Consider the following 23,801-nt stretch of genomic DNA (forward strand, 5'->3'; position numbering starts at 1 on the left):
ACTCAGCCAATGTGAAAAACAACATTTTCAGCGGAGGAAAGGGGAGTTTCCTGTTAAAACCAAGTTACACCCCAGCCTAGCGTTAACCTCAAGAGAACATGCATTCAGGCTCCCTTCGTACTCTGTGTGGCAGGAGATTTTGTCATTTGGGATTAACCAAAAGATTCTAATTTTAATTGAAAGTCTTTTTCTCCATGCTAAGCAGTCCCCTGCTGCGCTCCTAAGTGCCGGGTGGCCTCGTCTGGATGGGGAGAAAGGTTCGCCCTTAACACAAGCTAAAACCTTGTGGAGACAAGGTAGGTCATATTTTTCAAATTACTTGTTAGGCTCCTCCACAGGCTTTAACTTGACCTGCTGACAACTTATGTGAAAACTACACACTGCCTTGTCTTCGTTAGGATTTTACCTCAAGTTAGTTAACTCAAGTTCTAGGTCCAGTGTTCTTTAACATTTTCAGTAATGACCTGGGCGTAGGTATGGAGAGCATACTGATCAAGTTTGTAGATGACACAAAACTAGGAGGGGAGGGTTGCAGCACTTTGGAGGATAAAGCTAAAATTCAGAGGGATCTTGCTAAATTGGAGAACTGGGCTATAGACAACAACATGAAATTCAACAAAGACAAATCTAAGGTGCTACACATAGGGAAGAACAACAAAATGCACAAATACAGAATGGGGGATAACTGGCTTGGCAGCAGCACGGCTGAGAAGGATCTGGGAGTTGTGGTGGATCCCAACCTCCACATGAGTCAGCAATGCGATGCTGTTGCAGAAAAAGCAAATGCAATTTTAGGTTGCATTAACAGAGGCATAACATGCAAGTCACAGGAGGTGACAGTACTGTTCTACTCGGTGCTGGGTAGGCGTCAGCTGAAGTACCGTGTCCAGTTTTGGTCACCAATGTATAGAAAGGATGTAAAGAAACTGGAGAGTATCCAGACGTGGACACAGATGATCCGAGGGATGGAATGCAACGCAAGGCGTCTGAGCAAAGACTGAAGGAACTGGGTATTTTGATTTGGAAAAGAGAAGACTACGGGGGGACATGACAGCGGTCTTCAAACACTTGAAAGGTTGACTTAAAAAAGATGGAGAAAAGTTGTTCTCTTTTGCCACAGACAGCAGGATGAGAGACGATGAGTTCAAACTACAGCACTGCAGATTCAGATTAAATCTCAGGACAAACTTCCCAACTGTAAGAGCAGTAGGACAATGGAACAGATGCCTAGGGAGGTTGTGGAAGCTCCTTCACTGGACGGTTTCAAGGGCTATCCGACTGTCTGGGATGGTTTAGACACAGTAAACCTGGCATCTTGGCAGGGGTTAGACTAGATGACCCTTGCGGCCCCTTCTAACTTGATGGTACTATGATTCTATGAGTTAACATCCCTCTTCTGCAGTGACAACAAGGCCGTAAGGGTTGGCTCCTGGCCCTCACTCAGGTAGCTACAGCCAGGCCTTTCCCTCTGGCTGGTGTGGGGGAGGATGCTTCCTGATGCCTCCCTGACCCTGGATCCTCTCTGGATCTTCCACAGGTCTCTTTCTGCCCTTTACCCTTCTATCAGGGCCACAGGCACCAGCTCTCCCAGAGCGAGGGAGCTCTACCAGCCCCTTGCAAGACTCTGAGCCTCTCCCACCAGCCCCCTATGTCTTTCTTTTTTAGTATGACACTTAACTGGGAGGAGTGGTAGATACGCTGGAGGGTAGGGATAGGATACAGAGGGACCTAGACAAATGGGAGGATTGGGCCAAAAGAAATCTGATGAAGTTCAACAAAGACAAGTGCAGAGTCCTGCACTTAGGACGGAAGAATCCAATGCACCACTACAGACTAGGGACCGAATGTCTAGGCAGCAGTTCTGCAGAAAAGGACCTAGGGGTTACAGTGGACGAGAAGCTGGATATGAGTCAACAGTGTGCCCTTGTTGCCAAGAAGTCCAATGGCATTTTGGGCTGTATAAGTAGGGGCATTGCCAGCAGATCGAGGGACGTGATCGTTCCCCTCTATTCGACATTGGTGAGGCCTCATCTGGAGTACTGTGTCCAGTTTTGGGCCCCACACGACAAGAAGGATGTGGAAAAATTGGAGAGAGTCCAGCGGTGGGCAACAAAAATGATTAGGGGAGTGGAACACACGATTTACGAGGAGAGGCTGAGGGAACTGGGATTGTTTAGTCTGCAGAAGAGAAGAATGAGGGGAGATTTGATAGCTGCTTTCAACTACCTGAAAGGGGGTTCCAAAGAGGATGGATCTAGACTGTTCTTAGTGGTAGTGGATGACAGAACAAGGAGTAATGGTCTCAAGTTGCAGTGGGGGAGGTTTAGATTGGATATTAGGAAAAACTTTTTCACTAGGAGGGTGGTGAAACACTGGAATGCGTTACCTAGGGAGGTGATGGAATCTCCTTCCTTAGAAGTTTTTAAGGTCAGGCTTGACAAAGCCCTGGCTGGGATGATTTAATTGGGGATTGGTCCTGCTTTGAGCAGGGGGTTGGACTAGATGACCTCCTGAGGTCCCTTCCAACTCTGATATTCCATGATTCTTATGATTCTGAGCCCCTTGTCTCCCCTCTGTGATACAGCAGGTTCCATTTTACAAGCAGACCTGCCCCTACCCCAGGCTACCATCATGTGATGTCTGATGCAGCCAGCATCCCAAACCCATCACCTGGGGGTGGGGGAGAGGTGGGGGCTAACGGCACATTGATGGGGCCGAACCCGAATCCCCTAAAAGGGCCAGCCCGCCCCGTGACAGCACCCACCTGGCAGGTGATGGGGAAGCCGCTGCCAGGAGTCAGGCAGTGCTGTACCAGGGTGATGCTGGGGCAGTGCACAGAGATGCAATGGGCTAGGGGAGGGTTGGAAGCAGATTATGTGTAACTCTGACACCCCCTTCCCTCCCCCTCAGCACAACTCCCTGCTGAAGCGCTGGCCTGATCTCTGTCTTCTCAGGACTTCAAAAAAGAAAAGTATTGCACAGAGCAGCCCCTGCCTGAAGGGGTTAATGACAGCGGCCAGTCAGCTCAGAGAGTCCCAGACAATTTCTTAGGGAGCGAAGATTTAACACACACACAGACCCTCGCAGGCAGGATTTGGGATACTCTTCAGTCCCTTCAGCAGCACGGGTAGGCAGTAAATCTGCGGGGTTCCTTACGGAGACTCCCGGTGCTGTTGCTGTTACGTGTGTTTCAGTGCAAGGTTACAGCACAACACTCGCTTGTGTAGTTTCGGCCACACCTTCAGAGCGTTCCCCTCCGAGCTCTCGCAGATCATTCCTCAGTCTCTGGGGCCGGGGGGGCGGGGGGCTCCAAACGTATCTGTCCCCCCTCGGGAGTCTCCGGGGCCTGAGGAGAATGGCGGCCTCTCCATCCCCGCCCAGCGCCTCGGAATCTCCTCAGCAAACACCAGTCCAAAGATGCGTGCGGCCAGCAGCACTTCCCGCCCCACGGCTAACAGACAACCAGACAGCCGTCTCCTCGTCGTTCAGTGAGATGGGGAATCCGGAGCCCGTTTCCAGGGTGGTTCGGGAACTGGGATGCAGCCTTCACAGCTCTTGGTCCCGCATGGATCAGCCACCAAGCCCCCAGGGCTGCCCCTAGCTCCCAGGTCTGAACCTTTCCCCCCTGAGCTCTGACCGGCTCAGCTCTCGGGGAATGTGTGGAACCTGCAAGGCTGCTTGCCCTTCCTGAAACTTCCCGTACAGCCTCAGAGATGGTTACCAAGGCCGTGTCTCCGCTACAAAGTTATGTCAGCGTTCAGCCACCAAAGTTTGTGTATGGCTGGGCATGTGCCCACTTGGCTGCTTGCATCAGTGCTGCTCACACTCACCAGAGTGCTTGTGTAACCCACTAAACTTTGATTCCACAAGTGCCCCCGTCAGCCCATGTTACCGCAGGAGCAGCGAGCAGGTTCTGTCTCTTTTGACAGCAGAACTTCCACCTGTGGATGATCACACACAGGGAAAATATGCAGATGTGAACAGTCGTGGATGCCTGTAGGATGGGGCCGGCCTTCGGGGCGGGTGGCATGGGTGACTGCCCAGGGCGCCACGGTCCGGAGTCAAGGAGCAGGACACAGGCCTGGCCCCCACACTGCCCCCAGCCTGCCCCTCACCGTGCTTCAGCGGGATGACGCTGGAGGCCCCACAACACAAGCGGGGCAGGACACAGAGCAGGACTGCCATGGCTGGGGTGGAACTGAGGGCATCCCAGGAGGGGAGAGGGCACAGGCTTCCCCAGGCCCAGCCCCGCCGCTGCATGACCTCCGACAGCCAACTGCACACGCGACGCATGGGGGTGATGCCTTTACGCTCTCGCCAGAGCCCCACCCACAAGAGGGGGCCATAAAATGCTGGGCACAGAGGGCTGGAACAATGTGTATAGTGGGGGGCTGAGAGCCACTGGACCCAACTGTAAACCCTGCATGTGATGGAAACCACTTCCAGCCAGGGGGTGCGGCAGCCCCCCTAGATCCAGCCCCAGAGCGCTGTCTTCCTCTTTCCTCACATCTCCTTCCCACATCGAACCACCTCTCCTCTCCACTCCCTCCCTGCCCCCTCCTTCTCCATCCACGCGTCTCTCGCCTCCCCCACTCCTTTCCCCTCCAACCACCATTCCCCTCTCTTCCCCCTCCTATGACCTCCTGTCAAGGTTCCTTCCCCACTCTGAACTCTAGGATACAGATGTGGGGACCTGCATGAAAAACCCCCTAAGCTTACTTTTACCAGCTTAGGTTAAAACTTCCCCAAGGTACAAACTATTTTACCTTTTGCCCTTGTACTTTATCGCTGCCACCACCAAACGTCTAACAGATATATAACCGGGAAAGAGCCCACTTGGAAATGTCTTTTCCCCCAAAACCTCCCCAAACCCTACATCCCCTTTCCTGGGGAAGGCTTGATAAAAATCCTCACCAATTTGCATAGGTGAACACAGACCCAAACCCTTGGATCTTAAGAACAATGAAAAAGGAATCAGGTTCTTAAAAGACAGGTTTCAGAGTAACAGCCGTGTTAGTCTGCATTCGCAAAAAGAAAAGGAGTACTTGTGGCACCTTAGAGACTAACCAATTTAGTTGAGCATGAGCTTTCGTGAGCTCACGAAAGCTCATGCTCAAATAAATTGGTTAGTCTCTAAGGTGCCACAAGTACTCCTGTTCTTAAAAGAAGAATTTTAATTAAAGAAAAAGTAAAAGAATCACCTCTGTAAACTCAGGATGGTAAATACCTTACAGGGTAATTAGATTCAAAACATAGAGAATCCCTTAAGTTACAAAAAGACACAAAAACAGGAATCTACATTCCATTCAGCACAACTTATTTTCTCAGCCATTTAAACAAACAGAATCTAACGCCGATCTAGCTAGATTGCTTACTAAGTTCTCAGACTCCAATCCTGTTCTGACCCCTGCAAAAGCATCACACAGACAGAGAGAGAGACTTTGTTTCTCGCCCCCTCCAGCTTTTGAAAGTATCTTGTCTCCTCATTGGTCATTGTGGTCAGGTGCCAGCGAGGTTATCCCAGCTTCTTACCCCTTTACAGGTGAAAGGGTTTTTCCTCTGGCCAGGAGGGATTTTAAAGGTGTTTACCCTTCCCTTTATATTTATGACACCTCCCCTCCCTGCTTCCCCATCCAACCGCCTCTCCCTTCCACTCCCTCCCTCTCCTTCTCCCTCCAACCGCCCCTCCCACACCCACTTCTTCCCCCTCCAACTGCCTCTACCCTACACCCACATCCTTCCTCCTCATCCTTCCCACCCTTCCTCACCTCATCTTCTGCCCCTCCCCCATGGTTCCCGAAAGGGTGGGGGTGCAGGGCTGTCAGAGGAGAACAACAGGGGACGCTGGCTGAACGGGGAAGATGGACCAGGAACCTGCGGGGGTTGCTGGCCAACCCTGGGGGAGCTCAAGTCACCTCTTACCGACCTGCTTGTTTTGGGGTGGCTTGGGCTTGTTTTTGAAAGGCAGGGTCGCATATTTATCTCGTGAGACTTGGCAACTTTGGTTGGCTTTTACCCATCTGCCTTGAGGTGAAAGGCTCTGTAGGCCTTTACCAAAGCCCTGATCCACCCCGATCCTCCTCCTATTTCCTTAAAATGGTAAATAGATGGGGGAAACTGAGGCACAGACAAGTGAGGTAACTTGCCCAAGGTCTCCCAGTGAGTCAGGAGTAGAGGAAGGAATAGAAACCAGGAGTCCCTATTGCCAGGTCTTGTCAGGGACCAGACCAGCAGGGACAGCGGCTGGCCAGCTCTCTGAATAACCTCCCTGCTAGACAACCTATAAGGCCACCTGCTGTTCCTGGGACCTGCCGGAGGAGCCACAGCACTGGCTGGCTGCCGCCTCACCAGGCCTGCTTAGACGCCTGGCACCCAGATGAGCTCACTGGCTGCTCAATGTGTATCTTGCCCATGGCAGCTGTGCTTCCCTGTCGTCCAGTCCCTGCTCCAGCCGGCTTCCAGGCCCTGCTCCTGCTCTGCTCCAGCCCCTGCTCCCCTTCGGCTTCAGACGTCTGGTTTGATGCCCAGCCCTGCCTCTGCCTCACTCACTGCTTGGCCCCTCACTTCTGGCTTCGGCTTCTGTCTCTCTGGTACTGATCCCGGGCTCCACCTCGGGCTGAGGACTCTGCTGTACTCCCACCCTGGCTCTGGCATTTGGCTTCTGACCCTGGGCCCATTTCCTGGATGCTGCCCATGCTGGACCCAGCTCGAGCCCGTTGGCTGAAGTCTCACTTCCACCACGAGGCCTGACCACACATGGCCCAGCTGGTGACAGGGTGGCTCTCACCACCAGGCATCCTCCCCATTTCTATTTCTGGGCCAGGGCTGCGTCAGAGGGAGGCTCTAACCCAGCAGGCTGCTGAAAGGATCTACCTGCCAGCGATCGGGGCTTGGCTCAGCGCGAAGGCAGGAGAATGGAGAGGGAGAATATCTATGAGAACCTGGAGGTGATGGAAGCTGCTCCCCAGCCAAAAGGTAAGCACAAGAGGCTGCACCGGATCCTGGACTCCCGCTGGCCTTTCCTTGGCTTTGTGGTCTCTGTGTCAGCGTTCTGGGCAGCGATCGCTTGCTCCACTGACCACGTCCCCAGAGCTCAGCCTTGTGCTGGCTGGACAGCACCACGGGCAGTGGGCGAGGGTACTCGGTCAGTCCTTCCCAGTCATTCTCTCCCCTGCCGGTCCCCAACGGGAGAAGGGCACAGGGAGGAGAGATGGGAGTCCCTGCACAGCATCCCAACCTTCTGCTGGGCAGAGCAGTGACATGGGCTGGCCATAAAAGCCATCCAGGCTCCCCGACCCCAGCCCACTGCCACCATCAGCCTCTCGCAGGAGGAGATCGCCTGGGTCAAATCTTCACAGCCCCCGTTTCTGGGGACCAGCTCCCTCTCATCCCCCCCATTTCACAGTGACACCTCCTTTCCTTACCCTCTGCCCCTTGCCTGCCGGAGCACGTGCTTCTATCCAGGAGCAGGGGTAGGGAGATGCTAGCTGTGTGAGCAGAGAAGGGTTTTCCCCAGGGCTCGGGGACAGGGGGAAGGGAACCTGTTCCTCCAAGGACCTCCAAGGAGCAAATAGAGCTGGAAGTTCTGAGATAAGGACCAAGCTGTTATCCTAAAGCTCCCAGCACAGGCAGACTGCGAAGAGCTACAAAGGGATCTCACAAAACTGGGTGACTGGGCAACAAAATGGCAGATGAAATTCAGTCTTGATAAATGCAAAGTGATGCACCTTGGAAAACAATCCCAATTATACCTAAAAAATGATGGGGTCTAAATTAGCTGTTACCACTCAAGCAAGAGATCTTGGGTCAGTGTGGAGAGTTCTCTGAAAACATCCACTCACTGTGCAGCGGCCGTCAGAAAAGCGAACAGAATGTTGGGCATCATTAAGAAAGGGAGAGATAAGAAGACAGAAAATATCGTATTCCCTCTGTATAAATCCATGCTACGCCCACATCTCGAATACTGTGTGCAGATGTGGTCGCCCCATCTCAAAAAAGGGCAACAAAAATGATTAGGGGTACAGAACGGCTGCCGTATGAGGACAGATTAATAAAACTGGGATTATTCAGCTTGGAAGAGAGACGACTAAGGAGGGATATGACCCTTGGTCTGACCCAATCTGGCCATTCTCATGTTCTTCTATTTGGTGGTACAGGTGTCAGCTGAACAAGGGCCTCCTCCGGGGCTTTCTTATCCCCTTTGGTCTCAGTGCAATCCAGATGCCATGTGCCAGCTGTTCTGGTTTTGAACACATGAAAGAAGCCCAGGAATGGTCTAGAGACAGGCAGGGATATGGGGCTGATGGAAGTGGAGGGTGCTGGTGAGGACGTGAGGTTCAATATGCAGCTGCAGCTAGCCACCGAGCTCAGCTAGGCTCTCTGCAGCGGCAAAGGAAAACCCAAGGGGAAATGTAGCCTGTGCTAGGTGACAGAGAAGCTCCTCCCAGAATTTGTTTCAGTAAAGGCTGAGAACTGTAAACTTAGCACATTAGTGAGAGGCAGCTTCACCCTTTGGTTAGAGTGAGAAAAGCCACTTCTGCAATGTAAGGGGATTATCTGGGCACCTGAGTGTTGTCTTCTGGTTCCAGGAACCACACCCCATGGGGGAGCACTGTGAGCGAATGGCTGAGGCCCACAGAAAGGGAGGGGGTGCTGCAGGCTGAGACTTTCAGGGAGAGGAGAATCTGACAGTCTTGTGTCTCCAAGCAGCTGCTGTTCAGCTTGGGGAGACCAAATCCAGACCACACAGAGCACACTTACTTCTGTCAACACATAGATCCCGGCTCGATTGCAGCTCTAGTCTTCTCCCTTTAATGTGCAGGGGAGACACAGTCTTCTGGCTTTGCCCTGTGAGCCACCCCTTGGCTGCCTTGCAGTGAGGAGCCCAGCATCCTGGAGATGGGTTATTAGACAGGGATGCTGTAGAAAGGCCCTTCTGAGCACACTGCTGCTGTCAGCCCCACTTTTCTCCTGCAAAGAATCATTTCCCCTCATTTCACTGCCTCCTTGTTTTGATATTTCGTAAGTTGTTTCAGGTTCCTTTTCTCATTTAAAAATTCTCCTTTGGGCATGGACTTCACAAGCCCTAAACTTCCCTCTCAAGAAAGGCTGAGGCAGGGGGAAAAGCCTGCTTCCAGTTCTCTGTCACAGGACGCCTGCCTGGCGCTACCGTCACCCCTGATGTAGGGAGGGTGGCTTTTCAGATTCAAGTTCAGGTTGGTTCTGACCTTATTTGGCCTGATTCTGCTGTTGCTGTTAACCACAGTCAGGGAACAGGAGGCTGAACAGTGATTAGATTTGGGGGATGGAGTTTCCGTGGTCACTGGCATTTGAGCTGTCACTTTCCACGGATATGTTTCTTCTTCTCCTTCAAGGAAATCCTACCGAGACATCGGTCCCTTGGTGGCGCGGGCCGGGGCGGATCGTCATTGCTGTCCTTCTGCTCGTGACGCTTATGGCCCTGGCCAGCTCCCTCCTTGCTGTGACGCTTCTATGTAAGTTCAGCTGCGGCTCCAAGGCCCACGTTGGCCAACTTCCATACAGGCCAGCTGGCTCAACTGGGGGGCGGGGCACCCCCACATTTCAGCAGAATGTCGACTGTGTTTCCAGTCTGTCCCTCCAAATAAATCTCCTACTCCAGGGAGTTCGAATGGAGTTGAAAGATCTTGCCCTACTGGTTTGATATGAGCACAAACCTTCCAAGTCTAACGATGGTCAAGCACTGGCTCAGGTCACCTAGGGAATCCCCATCACTGGAGATTTTAAGAAGAGGTTAGACAACCACCTGTCAGGGATGGTCTAGGTGTACTTCATTCTGCCTGAACTTCACCCCGTGACTTCAGATCCCATGTGTCAGCCCCACATGCTCACCCTGCGCTCTGAGGGTCAAGCTGGGTCCTTTCCTGACCACATAGCACCAGCATGAGCCTCAGCCCCAGGCGTCCTCATGGCACAATTGAAATGCCTGCCCTACGGAGAGACTGGACGGCCCAGAGCTTCGGGCACTTGTCTGGGGCTCCGATTGCTGGGTTTAATTCCCTGCCCTGGAGCCAGCAAACAGAGCTGAAAACAGGGGAGTTTGAGTGGAGAGCTCTTGGAGGAAAGGGGAGACAAGCCCCTGTTCCTTAGGGGCAGTGAGTGGCATCGACGACTGGTGCCTCCCCATGCTGGGGGATCCACAATCTAAAGGGGAGGACACGTGACCCCCCACGTGTCTCCTCTGCCCAGCGACCCCTGCGCCCAGCCCAGGGACTCCCTGCAGTCCCCACCCCACCAGAGTTACCTGTGGGGGGGGGTCTGTCCTTTTCGCGCTGCGCCTCTCCCCTCCCGCCAGCACATTCGGCCGCTCTCCCTGGCAGCCGGGCCCAGGCGGGGAACAGGAGGGAGCCGCCTCTCATGCGGCTGAAGCTGGTCGCTCCAGGTCACTGCTCTGGGCAGTGCAGCAGCTGTCTGAGAGAACCTGGCTGGGGGCCTGGCGCCGGGCCGCCCCCACCATGGCCTGGCTGCTGGGGACAGGCGCCGAGGGAGCCGGAAACGTGCCGGGGGAGAGGGGACTCCAGCTTGCTCGACCCCTGTCCCTGGTAGCCTGGCCTTGGTGGGGCAGCCCCGCCACCTCCCCAACCAGGCTGTCTCAGGCAGATGCTGCGCCGCACAGAGCAGCGACCCCGAGCGGCCGACATGAGAAGTGGCTGGTCCTGCCCCTTCCACTCCCTGCCCGGGCCCGGCTGCCAGGGACGGGGCCGATCGCACTGGGGTCAGTATCAGCAGGAGAAGGACAGAGCCCCTCTTCCTCCTCCCCACCCCCGGCATGCCAAGCAGAAATCTGGGGGGTGCTTCACCCTGCACACACACCCCTGTGCGTCGCCTCTGGAGAGTGGGTTCTTGAGAGTTTGCTGGCTGGTGTGTTGCGTTCACTTTGCAGAGGCTGGTACGGGCAGTGCGCTGAGAGATGCAGAGCCTTTGATCAGATCAGATCAGGGCGGGGCTTCCCTGACTAGGAGGCCTATAAATGCAAGCAATGGAGTGGCAAAGAAGTCAGCAAACAACTGGAGACAGGGGAGTTAGAGTGCACGGTTGTAAGGAGAGTTTGTGGGACGGGCGGTGGCATTCTGTTTTTGTGTCGTGTGGGGTTTTCTTTCTCCTTGACTGGCGCTTGGGCGGGAAGGGTGTGACAGACACAGAGGCAGCAGTGGTAGTGACCCAAGCATTAGAGGAGACAATGAAGATGACCAGATGTGGAAGCTGCAGGATGTGCATGATCCTGGAGCAGGTACCTGAAAAGAGCTTGTTTGTATGAAGTGCCGGCTGAGAGAGCTGATGGAAGAGAAGAGCTGAGGTCTGGAGATGCAGGTGGAAAGTATGGTTGAGTTTGGAAGGGGATTCGAGCAGATGATGGAGGGAAGCCGAGAGGAGGCTGAAGGGAAAACTAAAGACTGGCAGATCCAAGCTGGACTGGAAAACTGGGAGGGGACACTGCTGGGTGAGTAAAGTGGCCAGTGGAAATGTGATTATGAGAACTGGGCAGAGGAAAAGACCAGCTAGTGAAGGAGAAGTAGAGCTCAGGAATAGGTTTGCTGAATTGGAAAATGAAGAAGATTTGTGGCAGGGAGTAGCCGAAGGTGGGAGGGCCAGGCAGAAGAGAAGAGCAGCTAGTCCTACAAGAAGAGGGGAAGAGTCAATGTAGATACCCAGAGTTCAGAGCCCCAGGAGGACAGAGGATGACTTGCAGTAGATCGCAAGGGAAAGCAAAAGACAAGAGGACTTGCATACAGAAGGAATGGGAGGAAGGCTGGAGAATGGCACCAACACCAGGAAGAGGCAGGTCTATGTGATTGGTGACTCCTTACTAAGAAGAATGGACAGGTCTGGCACCAGAGCTGATCCAGAGAACACAAGGGCGTGCTGTCTGCCAGGAGCTAAGTTATGGGATGTGGACCTGAGGCTGAAGAGGATCCTAATGGGAGCAGGAAAGAATCCACTGATTGTCCTTCATGTGGGAACAAATGATACTGCTAGATTCTTGCTGGAACGTACCAAGGGAGATGATGCCAGGCTGGGGAAGACACTTAAAGAAATGGAGGCTCAGGTGATCTTCAAGGGGATTCTACCTGTCCCTAGAGGAGGAGAATGGAGGTGAGACAAGATGATGATGATGATCAACCCACGGCTCAGGCAGCGGAGCTGTAAGGAGGTCTCTGGGATGACCGACCACTGGGAGTCATTCACGGACACAGGACTGTTCTCATGGGACAGACTCCACCTGAGTAGGGAGGGAAATAGATTCTGGGAAGGAGGGTGGCACAACTGATTAACAGAGCGTTAAGCTTGGAATTCAGGGGAGGCAGTTGAGAGATGCTCATGCAATCCCCACTTCTGATTCTAATCCTGAGCAGGAGAAAAAGAAGTAAGAGCAGATGCAGCGATGGAGAAAGGAACAGCAGAGGGGAGATGAATGGACATCAAGAGGAAAGACAGTTCCCATACCAATGATGCTAACACCCAAGTAGGAGGTGATACTGGCAGTAGCATGACTGTACCTAACCGCGTGAGGAACCCTGGCGGAGCTGAGCGGAAACACCTCAGGTGTCTGCACCCCAGCGCAAGGAGCCCGGGGACAAAATGGAGGAAGTGGATCTACTGGTGCAGGAAATGAAACCAGGTGTTACAGGGAGAACAGGAACAGGGCGGAATAGAAGCCAGGCCTGGAGTGCAGGCGAGGAAGAGTATGTGCCATTCAGGAAAGAGAGAAATGCAGGTAAAGGCGGTGCCATAGCATTGTACATTAATGCTGAGGTAGACTGACTGTGAAGAAATCAGAAGTGCTGGAACAGATAAAACAGAGTCTGTTTGGGTCAAAATCACTTTGGGGAAGAAAGCTACCAGAGGCTCCCCTCAGATAGTGCTTGGGGTCTGCTACAGACCCCCAGCATCCTATCTGGATATCGATAGAGACCTCCGGAATACCTGTCATGACATATATACTCCTGGGAGCGGTGTGATTAGGAGGGACTTTAATTTCCCAGGTATAGATTGGAGGACAAGGGCTAATCATAATGGTAGGGCCCACGCTTTCCTGGCTGTGAGAGCTGACAGCTTTCTCCACCAAATAGTCACCAAACCAAGAGGAGGTGATGCCATTTTAGATTGAGTGTTGGTGAGTAGGGAGGACATCCAGAGAAGAACTGGTTGTAGGGGACAACATTGGTTCGCGTGATCATGAGCTAATTCAGTTTCAACTAAATGGAAGGATAAACAAAACTAGGTCTGCAACTAGGGGCCTTGATTTCAAAAGGGCAAACTTTAAAATATTAAGGCAATTAACTAGGGGAGTGGACTGGGCTGAAGAACTCAAGGACCTGAAAGTGGGGGAGGCTTGGCATTACTTTAAGTCAAAGTTGCAGAAGCTCTCTGAAGCCCGCATCCCAAGCAAGGGGAAAAACTTCCTCGGGAAGGGTTGCAGGCCAGGCTGGATGAAGAAGCGTTTCACACAGGTGATTGAGAGAAAGCAAAAATCCTGCAAGGAATAGAAGATGGGATGGATCAGCAAGGAAAACTACCTCTTGGAGATCAGAAAGTGCAGGGAAAAGAGAACTGCCAAGAGCCAAGCAGATCTGGACCTTGCAAAGGGAATTAAAACCAACAGCAAATGGTTCTATAGGCATATAAACAAGAAGGGACTGCCAAAGACGGAGGATGTGTTGGAGACTGAAGATAATCTAGGCATGGGCAAATGCCTAAACATATACTTTGACTCCATTTTTAATAAATGGAATTAGGAGTTTAGGGGTAGTGGCAGGCTGACTAATGGGAGTGAGGATATGGAAGTAGAAATTCCCACATCTGAGGTGGAAGTCAAACTCGAACAGCTTAATAGGACCAAACGGGGGGGCCTGGATAATCTCCATCCAAGAATATTAAAGGAACTGACACGTGAAATTGCAAGCCCACCAGCAAGGATCTTTAGTGAATCCATAAACTCAGGGGTCAGACCCTGTGAGTGGAGAATTGCTAATGGAGTTCCTATTTTTCAGAAAGAGGAAAAAAGTGATCTGGGAAACTACAGACCTTTTAGTTTGACCTCAATTGTCTGCTAGGTCTTCGAACGAATGTGGAAGGAGAAAGTAGTTAGGGGCATAGAGGTTAACGGTAATTGGGATAAAATACAAAACATTTTTTCAAAAGATAGATCATGCCAGATCAGCCTTCTCTTTCTTTGAGAAGAGGACTGATTTTTTAGAGAAAGGAAATGCAGTAGATCTCATCTATCTGGATTTCAGTGGCATTTGATACAGTTCCACATGGGGAATTATGAGTCAAATTGGAGAAGATGGGGATTAATATTCCTGTTAATCCCTACGTGCATGACCTTGCCCTTTGCACTACTGAATGTCATCCCATTTCTGCTACTCCAGGTTTCAAGGGTTGTCCAGCTCCACTCGTAGGATATTCCGGTGCTCCTCCATCATGGCAATACCTCCCAACTTGGTGTCATCTGCAGAGTTCATTAGCGCACTCCCGCTTTTTGTGCCAAGGTCTTCAATGAAAACCTTAAATAAGATTTGTCCCAAGACCAATTCCTGAGGAACTCCACTAGTAACCTCCCTCTGGCCTGACAGTTCACCTTTGAGCACGACCCGTTGTAGTCTCCCATTTAACTGGGTCCTGATCCACCTTTCAATGGGGTCGGGAAGGAATTTTCCCCCAAATCAGATTGGCAGAGACCCTGAGGTTTTTTGCCGTCCTCTGCAGCATGGGACATGGGTCACTTGCAGGTTTGAACTAGTGTAAATGGTGGATTCTCTATAACTTGAAGTCTTTAAATCGGTAACTCAGGCAGAGGTTAAGGGCCTATTACAGGAATGGGTGGGTGAGGTTCTGTAGTCTGCAGGAGGTCAGATTATGATCATGATGGGCCCTTCTGGCTGTAAGGTCTTTGAGACCTGTCTCTGCCTCAGTTCTCCACGTGTAAAATGGGGGGAGGAGACTTCCCTACTTCACAGGGGTGTTGTGTGACATTAAATAATATATTAAAGACTGTGAGGTGCTCAGATACTGCAGTGAAAGGAGCCAGAGACGTACGATGGATTGCGGGAAACATTCTGCAGACAGCACTTAGATCACAAGTCTGTTGATGCACGAGCTGGGAGAGAAGCTGGTTCCCTGGGGCATCGCTGTGTTGGCCCTGCAGCTCTCAGGGGAGTGAAAAGCTGATTTTTAGGGACAGATGCTCTGCAGGTGTAAATTGAAGGAGCTCCTCTGAAGTCAGATTTACACCATCTGAGCAGCTGGCCATCAGTCTTGCAAGCCCAGATCCTCAGAGGCATTTGGGCTTCTGGTTTCCATTGAAATCCCTGGGAGTTTTTTGCTTGAACACCTTGAAGGGTCTGGGCCTAAAGTTAGCAGACAGGCCCCTGAGAAACACCAGGAGCAGAGCGGTCAGGATTGTTAATAAGCACTTGGACTGCCAGTGCCCTGAAGCTGCACCCAGGTCCTGCTTTCCATAGCGCTAGGTGCTGCAAAAACACACAGTAAAATGAGGTCATAGAATCACAGAACCATAAGGTCAGAAGGGACCGCAAGGGCCTCCAGTCTAACCCCCTGCCAAGATGCAGGAGCTGTTGTGTCCGACCCATCCCAGACAGACGGCTCTAGCCTCCTTTTGGAAACCTCCCATGAAGGAGCTTCCATAACCCCCTTAGGCGTCCGTTCCATTGTCCTGCTGGTCTCACAGTCAGGAAGTTTGTCCTGAGATATAATCTCAATCTGCGATGCTGGAGTTTGTAGCTCCCTGCTCCAGAGAGCTGATGCCCTATGTTAAGACAGTGTAACATACACCAGGAGAGAGCCCCAAACGGGGCCTTGGCTTTGCCTGTGTCCCTCCTCGGGAGGGAAGCTTTCCAAGATTAAAATAAAAGAAGTCCTAGAGAACAGGCTCGCACTCGGAGCATATTCCTTCTCTGGACATGGCTGGTCTCCAGCCACAGTTCAGTTCGGTCGCTGACCTGCAGACATGTGATTTCTAGATTTCCGGGCACAGAGCAAGCTGCAAGCGGTTGAAGAAGCGGTGCAGAAGCTCCAAGTCTCTCTGCGGCCTGACAACGCCTCGGATACGTCAGCAAAGGAATCGGACAGTAAGTCGCAGGACGAGGGTCTCAGGCATCAGGGTCGGCTCCCCTCCCTTGGCCTGGAAGCTGAGCACTCTCCTGCCGAGAGGTATGGTGGGTGCCTGGCATCCTCCTACTCCCCTCCATATACTTCCCTGCCAGGTGGTCCCGTCCCCCTGTCTAATGAGCTGCTGCTCTGCACATTCCTCTGCCAACAGAGGCTCTGTTCCCAGGGGTGGGGGGCTGCTCCAGGTTCCCTCCTAGCGCCCTTCCTGGCCATGGCAGGCTGGCTGCATCCGTCCCATGCTCCTAAACAGTTTGCCTAGTGGTCAACGTCTTCCGTCCTGTCCCTGTTGCTTCCTTCGCTCCATAGTTTTCACCAGGGCCCCCGTACTGTCAGGACTGCATTCGCGGGAAAGACAGATGCAGCTCATGAGACACACAGGGCCCAGTTCAGTCCCTGGGGTAAGCAGGACGCCCGTGGAGCTGCACTCGTGGGTCTCAACGTGTCCCCTACCCCAGTCCCCGAGCCCTTCCCATGCAGCTACCATAATTCGGGTAACTGCCACAGACTCATTGCTGGAAGCAGGGCGCCCTCTTGTGGCCACGTGTCACAACTGTCTGTCTATCGGACACAGGGCTGGACATACAAACCGGGCTCTGGATCAGGTTATTCAGCGTCCAATCAGAAGATGGGCCTGAACTAAAACCCCGGCACAGAGCACACCCCAAAGCTGGGCTGTTGAAAATCCCGGCCTGGAGCCCAGTGCCATGGCTCAGGTCCGTGGATGTTCCTGCAGCCCCAGCTCTGCCACATGCGACCCACTCACAGCTCACAAGGTAGGAGCGAATGGGGAGGAGGAGGCTGGGTAGATTGGGGGTACAGGGCTAGAGTTCAGGAGAGCTGGGTTCAATTCCCCGCTCTGCTGCAAACTTCCTGTGTGATCCTGGGCCCGCCTCCCTGCACCTCAGTTTCCCAGCAGGAAAATCATCCTTTATTTCTCCCACCTAGAGTCTACTTTGACTGTGAGCTGTTGAGAGCAGGGACTGTCCCCTCCTGTCTGTACAGCGCCTGGCACACAGGGGCCTGCAGGTGCTGCTCTACTACATTCATAGATTCATACATTCATAGATATTTAGGCCAGAAGGGACCATTATGATCATCTAGTCTGACCTCCTGCACAATGCAGGCCACAGAATTTCACCCACCACTCCTAAAAAAGACCTCACACCTATATCTGTGCTATTGAAGTCCTCAAATTGTAGTTTGAAGACCTCAAGGAGCAGAGAATCCTCCAGCAAGTGACCCGTGCCCCATGCTACAGAGGAAGGCGAAAAACCTCCAGGGCCTTCCAATCTACCCTGGAGGAAAATTCCTTCCCGACCCCAAATATGGCGATCAGCTAAACCCTGAGCATATGGGCAAGATTCATCAGCCAGATACTACAGAAAATTCTTTCCCGGGTAACTTGGATCTTACCCCATCTAAAAACCCATCACAGGCCATTGGGCCTATTTACCATGAACATTTAATTACCAAAACCATGTTATCCCATCATACCATCTCCTCCATAAACTTATCGAGTGTAATCTTAAAGCAAGATAGATCTTTTGCCCCCACTACTTCCCTCGGAAGGCTATTCCAAAACTTCACTCCTCTGATGGTTAGAAACCTTCGTCTAATTTCTAATCTAAATTTCCTAGTGGCCAGTTTATATCCATTTGTTCTTGTGTCCACATTGGTACTGAGTTTAAATAATTCCTCTCCCTCTCTGATATTTACCCCTCTGATATATTTATAGAGAGCAATCATATCTCCCCTCAACCTTCTTTTAGTTAGGCTAAACAAGCCAAGCTCCCTGAGTCTCCTTTCATAAGACAAGTTTTCCATTCCTCAGATCATCCCAGTAGCCCTTCTCTGTACCTGTTCCAGTTTGAATTCATCCTTCTTAAACATGGGAGACCAGAACTGCACACAGTATTCCAGGTGAGGTCTCACCAGTGCCTTATATAACGGTACTAAAACCTCCTTATCCCTACTGGAAATACCTCTCCTGATGCATCCCAAGATGACATTAGCTTTTTTCACAGCCATATCACATTGGCAGCTCATAGTCATCCTATGATCAACCAATACTCCAAGGTCCTTTTCCTCCTCCGTTACTTCTAGTTGATGTGTCCCTAGCTTATAACTAAATTTCTTGTTATTAATCCCTAAATGCATGACCTTACACTTCTCACTATTAAATTTCATCCTATTCCTATTACTCCAGTTTACAAGGTCATCCAGATCCTCCTGTAGGGTATCCCTGTCCTTCTCTAAATTAGCAATACCTCCCAGCTTTGTATCATCTGCAAACTTTATTAGCACACTCCCACTTTTTGTGCCCAGGTCAGTAATAAAAAGATTAAATAAGATTGGTCCCAAAACTGATCCTTGAGGAACTCCACTGGTAACCTCCCTCCAACTTGACAGTTCACCTTTCAGTAGGACCCGTTGTAGTCTCCCCTTTAACCAATTCCCTATCCACCTTTCAATTTTCCTATTGATGCTCATCTTATCCAATTTAACTAATAATTCCCCATGTGGCACAGTATCAAACGCCTTACTAAAATCTAAGTAAATTAGATCCACTGCGTTTCCTTTATCTAAAAAATCTGTTACTCTCTCAAAGAAGGAGATCAGGTTGGTTTGGCACGATCTACCTTTTGTAAAACCATGTTGTATTTTGTCCCATTTACCATTGACTTCAATGTCCTTAACTACCTTCTCCTTCAAAATTTTTTCCAAGACCTTGCATACTACAGATGTCAAACTAACAGGCCTATAATTACTTGGATCACTTTTTTTCCCTTTCTTAAAAATAGGAACTATGTTAGCAATTCTCCAATCATACGGTACAACCCCTGAGTTTACAGATTCATTAAAAATTCTTGCTAATGGGCTTGCAATTTCTTGTGCCAATTCTTTTAATATTCTTGGATGAAGATTATCTGGGCCCCCCGATTTAGTCCCATTAAGCTGTTTGAGTTTCGCTTCTACCTCAGATATGGTGATGTCTACCTCCATATCCTCATTCCCATTTATCATGCTACCATTATCCCTAAGATCCTCTTTAGTCTTATTAAAGACTGAGGCAAAGTATTTGTTTAGATATTGGGCCATGCCTAGATTATCCTTGACCTCCACTCCATCCTCAGTTTTTAGCGGTCCCACTTCTTCTTTCTTTGTTTTCTTCCTATTTATATGACTATAGAACCTTTTACTATTGGTTTTAATTCCCTTTGCAAGGTCCAACTCTACTTGACTTTTAGCCTGTCTTACTTTATCCCTACATATTCTGACCTCAATAAGGTAGCTTTCCTTACTGATCCCTCCCTTCTTCCACTCCCTATATGCTTTCTGCTTTTTCTTAATTACCTCTCTAAGATGCTTGCTCATCCAGCTTGGTCTACAACTCCTGCCTATGAATTTTTTCCCCTTTCTTGGGATGCAGGCTTCCGATAGCTTCTGCAGCTTTAATTTAAAATAATCCCAGGCCTCCTCTACCTTTAAACCCATAAATTCTTCAGTCCAATCCACTTCCCTAACTAATTTCCTTAATTTTTGAAAGTCAGCCCTTTTGAAATCAAAAACCCTAGTTGCAGATTTATTTTTGTTAATCCTTCCATTCAGTTTGAACTGAATTAGCTCATGATCACTTGAGCCAAGATTATCCCCTACAACCATTTCCTCTATGAGGTCCTCATTACTCACCAAGACCAAATCTAAAATGGCATCCCCTCTAGTCGGTTCAGCAACTACTTGCTGAAGGAATCCATCAGCTATCGCATCTAGGAAAATCTGAGCCCTATTATTATTACTAGCACTCGTCCTCCAGTCTATATCTGGGAAGTTAAAGTCTCCCATAATCACACAGTTTCCATTAGTATTTACTTTATTAAAAACATTAAAAAGGGCTCTATCCATATCCAAATTAGATCATGTGCTGGTAATCAAGAGTTCTGCATCTCCACTGAAGTCGCTGTGACTTTCTGCTAGGTCTGCAGCTCCTGGATGAAGCGCTGGCAGGAGTCCGGATGCTGAAAGACCAGCTGGGTCACGTCAGTGCAGCGTATGGAGAAATCCAGACCCGTCTGGACAACGTCAGCGCAGCGCAAGCAGCAGGGCAAGGTCGCTGCAGTAAGTACTAGCTGCAGAGCCGGCTGGTGCCGTCTCTCCTGGTGCTGAGGATGAACGGAGCATTTCAGCTCCAAGGCTGTGAGCGCAGCGCCTTCCACCAGCACCGAGTTCTCGTTCATTAAACATCACCTGTGGCTGCACCTGTGCCCACACCGTGGTGATCAGGGTGCAGTTCACTTACGCCCTGGGCCTCGTTAGCCTAACGGGAGCACCCAGCTACCAGCCCTTCTTAGATGCTCCAAACCTGTCCGGTCACAGGCGAAAAGTGATGCTGGCATTTCAGTGTATGGGGCGTTACTTTCACCAAGCCAGCGCCCCCTGCAGGGTGTGGGGGGAGGTGCCCAAGTGCGAAAGACACGAGACCTTCACCACTTACAATCACTGAAAATTGTTGATACAGAACCAGGGGGTGTTCCACCTTGGGCAGCTACATTCCCCCTCCTGAATTCCCCCTGCCAGCTCAGCTGAACAATGAATCTCCCCTTTCCCATTACAGCCCTGCTGCTCTGCACTGGGACCAGTGCCCATAGTCCACCCCAGATGCAGCTGCACCCCGTGGTGTCTGCTTTCTGCAGTGCTCTTTGGGATCCTTCCTAGGGCCATGAAAGTTATCCACTGTGGTGCTGGAGAATCAGAATTCAGAAGTTCTCTGAGCTTGGGGCAGTTGAAGGGGAATGCAGCACTAGAATCCCTGAGCTCCCTGCGTGTGTCCCTGTGACTTTAGCCCAGGTTTCTCACCTCAGTCTCTGCTCCTAGGTTATGTGCTGACAAAGCTCTCCAGAGGCTGGAGGTTTTATGGTGGGAACTTCTATTACTTTTCACAAGAAAAAAAGCCGTGGGACGAGGCCGAGCGGTTCTGTGTGTCTCAGGACTCGCACCTGACCTCTGTCTCCTCCCAGGCGGAACAGGTGAGTGAGGGAACCTCCTAGGGGCTTGGATAATGGGTCAGTGCCTTGTTTCGTACCAGAAGGAGGTGGAAGGTGGCAGCTGAGGTAGCAAATCTGCAACATGCCTTGTGGCAAACCATCGGAGAGGATGCCAAGCCTTGGAACCTGACTCAGGGGATTCACCCATCAGTTTAAAAGCAGAGATGGGCAGAGGAACAGTGCCAGGATCTGGACTTCCCATAGTCTGGGGTGCTGGGAGAGGGGGATTTGGGGTCAGGCTCATTTCTGATTTTCCCTACTTCCAATGTAGCATTTCCTGAAAACCCACTGACCTTTCCCAGTGAGGACCCTCTTTGATCCCTCTCCCCAGTCCTGTGCTCCTGCTGGACAATCTAGAAGCCTGTATCTGGAAGGCTTGTGAGCAAGGGGCCATGCGCCTCTCAGAGAATCCTCTCTCCCCATGTGCCCACGGTAGCCCTCACCCCAGGCCTCTGGGGCACTTTCTGAGGAGGAAAATCCCACCCTTCTGCAGGGCCAGACTTTGCACCCAGTTCTCTGCTCCTAGCTTTGCTGCCTCCAAGGGCAGGGGGCCGATGTGAACTCTGAGGTGCCCGTCAGTAACTGCCGCACCCAGCTCTGAGGCGGCCGTGGTGGGGAGCGTTCTGAGACAGGTCGCTGTTGTTAGCCCCATTCGGATACAGATGCAGACACAGACACAGAGCTGCTCCAGGACTCCCTCGGGGTTGCCCAGCTAGTCACTGTCAGCGTTTGGGGCTGGACACCATGTCTCCCGCTGCCCAGTGCCCTGTTCACACCACCGGACACCCTTTCCTCTCACCCAAAATCTGCTCAGCCCAGGCAGCTGTGGCTGCATCCTGCAGCCTCTCTTGAGTGACCTGGACACGCTGCAAACTGTGTCATGCAGGAGTTTCTCTCCAGCGAGAGCAAGGGAGAAAGTCACTGGATTGGACTCACCGACCGGGGGACAGAAGGCAGCTGGCGCTGGGTGGATGGCACAGAATTCAGAGCAGACGCAAGCAGGGGGTGAGTAAAGCTGGAGATACGTGATTATTTATTACACGTTTGGTCACCAGCTCTTTCAGGCAGCGTCTGTACGGCCCCTTGCGTCTATGCAGCACCCGGCACAGTGGGCCCGATCCTGAGGGAGGCCCCTGGGCGCTGTCACCCAACAGCAATTAATCCTCTCAGGAATTTCTACTAATGCCCCTTTGCTTAGAGCAAGAGCCTAAACACGGAGTGTGTGTTCTGTGCCCACTGAGACCAAGGGCCAGAGCCACACCTGGGGTAACTCGGCATTGACTTGAATGAACCACATCCATTTACACCAGCTGAGGATCTGGCCCCAAGTCAACTCAGTACAGCCAGGTCAGTCTGGCGTGAGCGGCAGGGTTCAGCGCTCTCCTTGGGATTGCTCTGCGCTCTCCCCTCTCTCCGGCTGGGGACGGGGAGGCTGTAGGGCCCGGGGGCCTGGCCGGAGCCAGCTGCAGTCGGTGCAATGACCTCAGTGGGCTGTGGACGAGTCCCATAACCAGGGCCATGGAGAAGTTAATGAATGACCCCTGCTGCCCTCTCTCTCCGTTCCTGCGTTCCCACCTCGGGGTGATCCTGGGACGTGCTGGGCCACGTGCTTTGGTTCTGGGCACTGAGATCTGAGCTGCTGCTGCTCAGCATTTGGAGCCACAAACTGACTTTGGCTCTTTGCTGGCTCATCAGGCGCAGGGCAGTTGCTACCCCTTGTCCTCAGAATCCCTTCGTTACCATGGCCACGAGTGCTGTGGAGAACTCTGAGGGGTCACCGCGTCATTTCTGGGTGTCGTGGTCCCCTGCCAACAACAGAGTCCACAGAGCAGAACTGAGCTCAGGAACTGGCTGTGGTTCTCCACTGAGACATTAACACTCTGATCTGTAGGTTCTGGGAGGAGAATCAGCCAGACAACTGGCATCAGGAGACAGGAGGCAGAGAAGACTGCGTGGAGATCCGCCCAAGGTGGAATGATGCCAACTGCACTCTGCTTTCTAGGTGGATTTGTAAGCAGGCCCATGGACAGGCTGGGCTGTGACATGCAGGTCCCAGCACCTCAGAAAGCACCTTTATTTTCAAGCTATGGAGCATGTTTTCTAGCCACCTGCTGATGAGGAGCCCTGTGCACTGGCGGGGGCCGCTTGGCATGTGCATTGCAGGGATGCTTTGTCTTGGTGTGATATTTCTGACTGTAGCAGAGACAGCTGCCCTTATGCCTCTCAGTATGCATGGCTCTGTAATTTGTCTGTTTCCAGGTCTGTCACAAAATAAAGTCCTTGGATCATAGAGTTATTGTTTCATAATCAGCCAATAAATAATTATTTGCTTGACTTGAATTTCTAATTTTTGCACCTTTTGATCAGATGTCATGATGATGTCAGAACCATCTATATACACATTTAAAATGCCCAATTGTGTATGGTAAGGAAGGTATGTCGCCAAACATGTTTGGGCCACCGAGGAGATAAATTCATTCTCAACTGGGAGATTGGTTTCAAGAGCTGTTCGAATTCTCCAATCCCTGTGCTGCTGTGCCATGAATTCTTGGTTTCTTTGTACCCATTCTGAAGGAAAAATGGGCCCCT

At 51.5% G+C, this 23,801-nt stretch overlaps 1 protein-coding gene across 1 annotated transcript; it reads left to right on the plus strand.

Annotated features, from left to right (window-relative positions):
• Positions 1-212: 212 nt before the first annotated feature.
• On the plus strand, positions 213-23,546 carry LOC125635159 (C-type lectin domain family 4 member F). Its single transcript, XM_075128179.1, has 8 exons — positions 213-296; positions 6,824-6,975; positions 9,375-9,494; positions 16,023-16,130; positions 20,146-20,286; positions 21,043-21,194; positions 22,099-22,217; positions 23,104-23,546. The coding sequence occupies exons 2-8, from the start codon at positions 6,915-6,917 to the stop codon at positions 23,252-23,254; spliced, it is 852 nt and encodes a 283-aa protein (XP_074984280.1). The 5' UTR covers positions 213-296; positions 6,824-6,914; the 3' UTR covers positions 23,255-23,546.
• Positions 23,547-23,801: the final 255 nt, after the last annotated feature.

Source organism: Caretta caretta, chromosome 4 (genome assembly GCF_965140235.1).
Source record: "Caretta caretta isolate rCarCar2 chromosome 4, rCarCar1.hap1, whole genome shotgun sequence".
NCBI classification, from domain to species: Eukaryota; Metazoa; Chordata; order Testudines; family Cheloniidae; genus Caretta; species Caretta caretta.

What these genes read in the sequence shown, in the direction of transcription:
- LOC125635159 (XM_075128179.1), top strand. Translation starts at nt 6,915, where the DNA reads ATGGAGAGGGAGAATATCTATGAGAACCTGGAGGTGATGGAAGCTGCT. An exon ending in CCTTGCTGTGACGCTTCTAT is followed by an intron (nt 9,495 to 16,022) that starts GTAAGTTCAGCT and finishes TGTGATTTCTAG; the next exon opens with ATTTCCGGGCACAGAGCAAG. An exon ending in TCTCCTCCCAGGCGGAACAG is followed by an intron (nt 21,195 to 22,098) that starts GTGAGTGAGGGA and finishes TGTGTCATGCAG; the next exon opens with GAGTTTCTCTCCAGCGAGAG.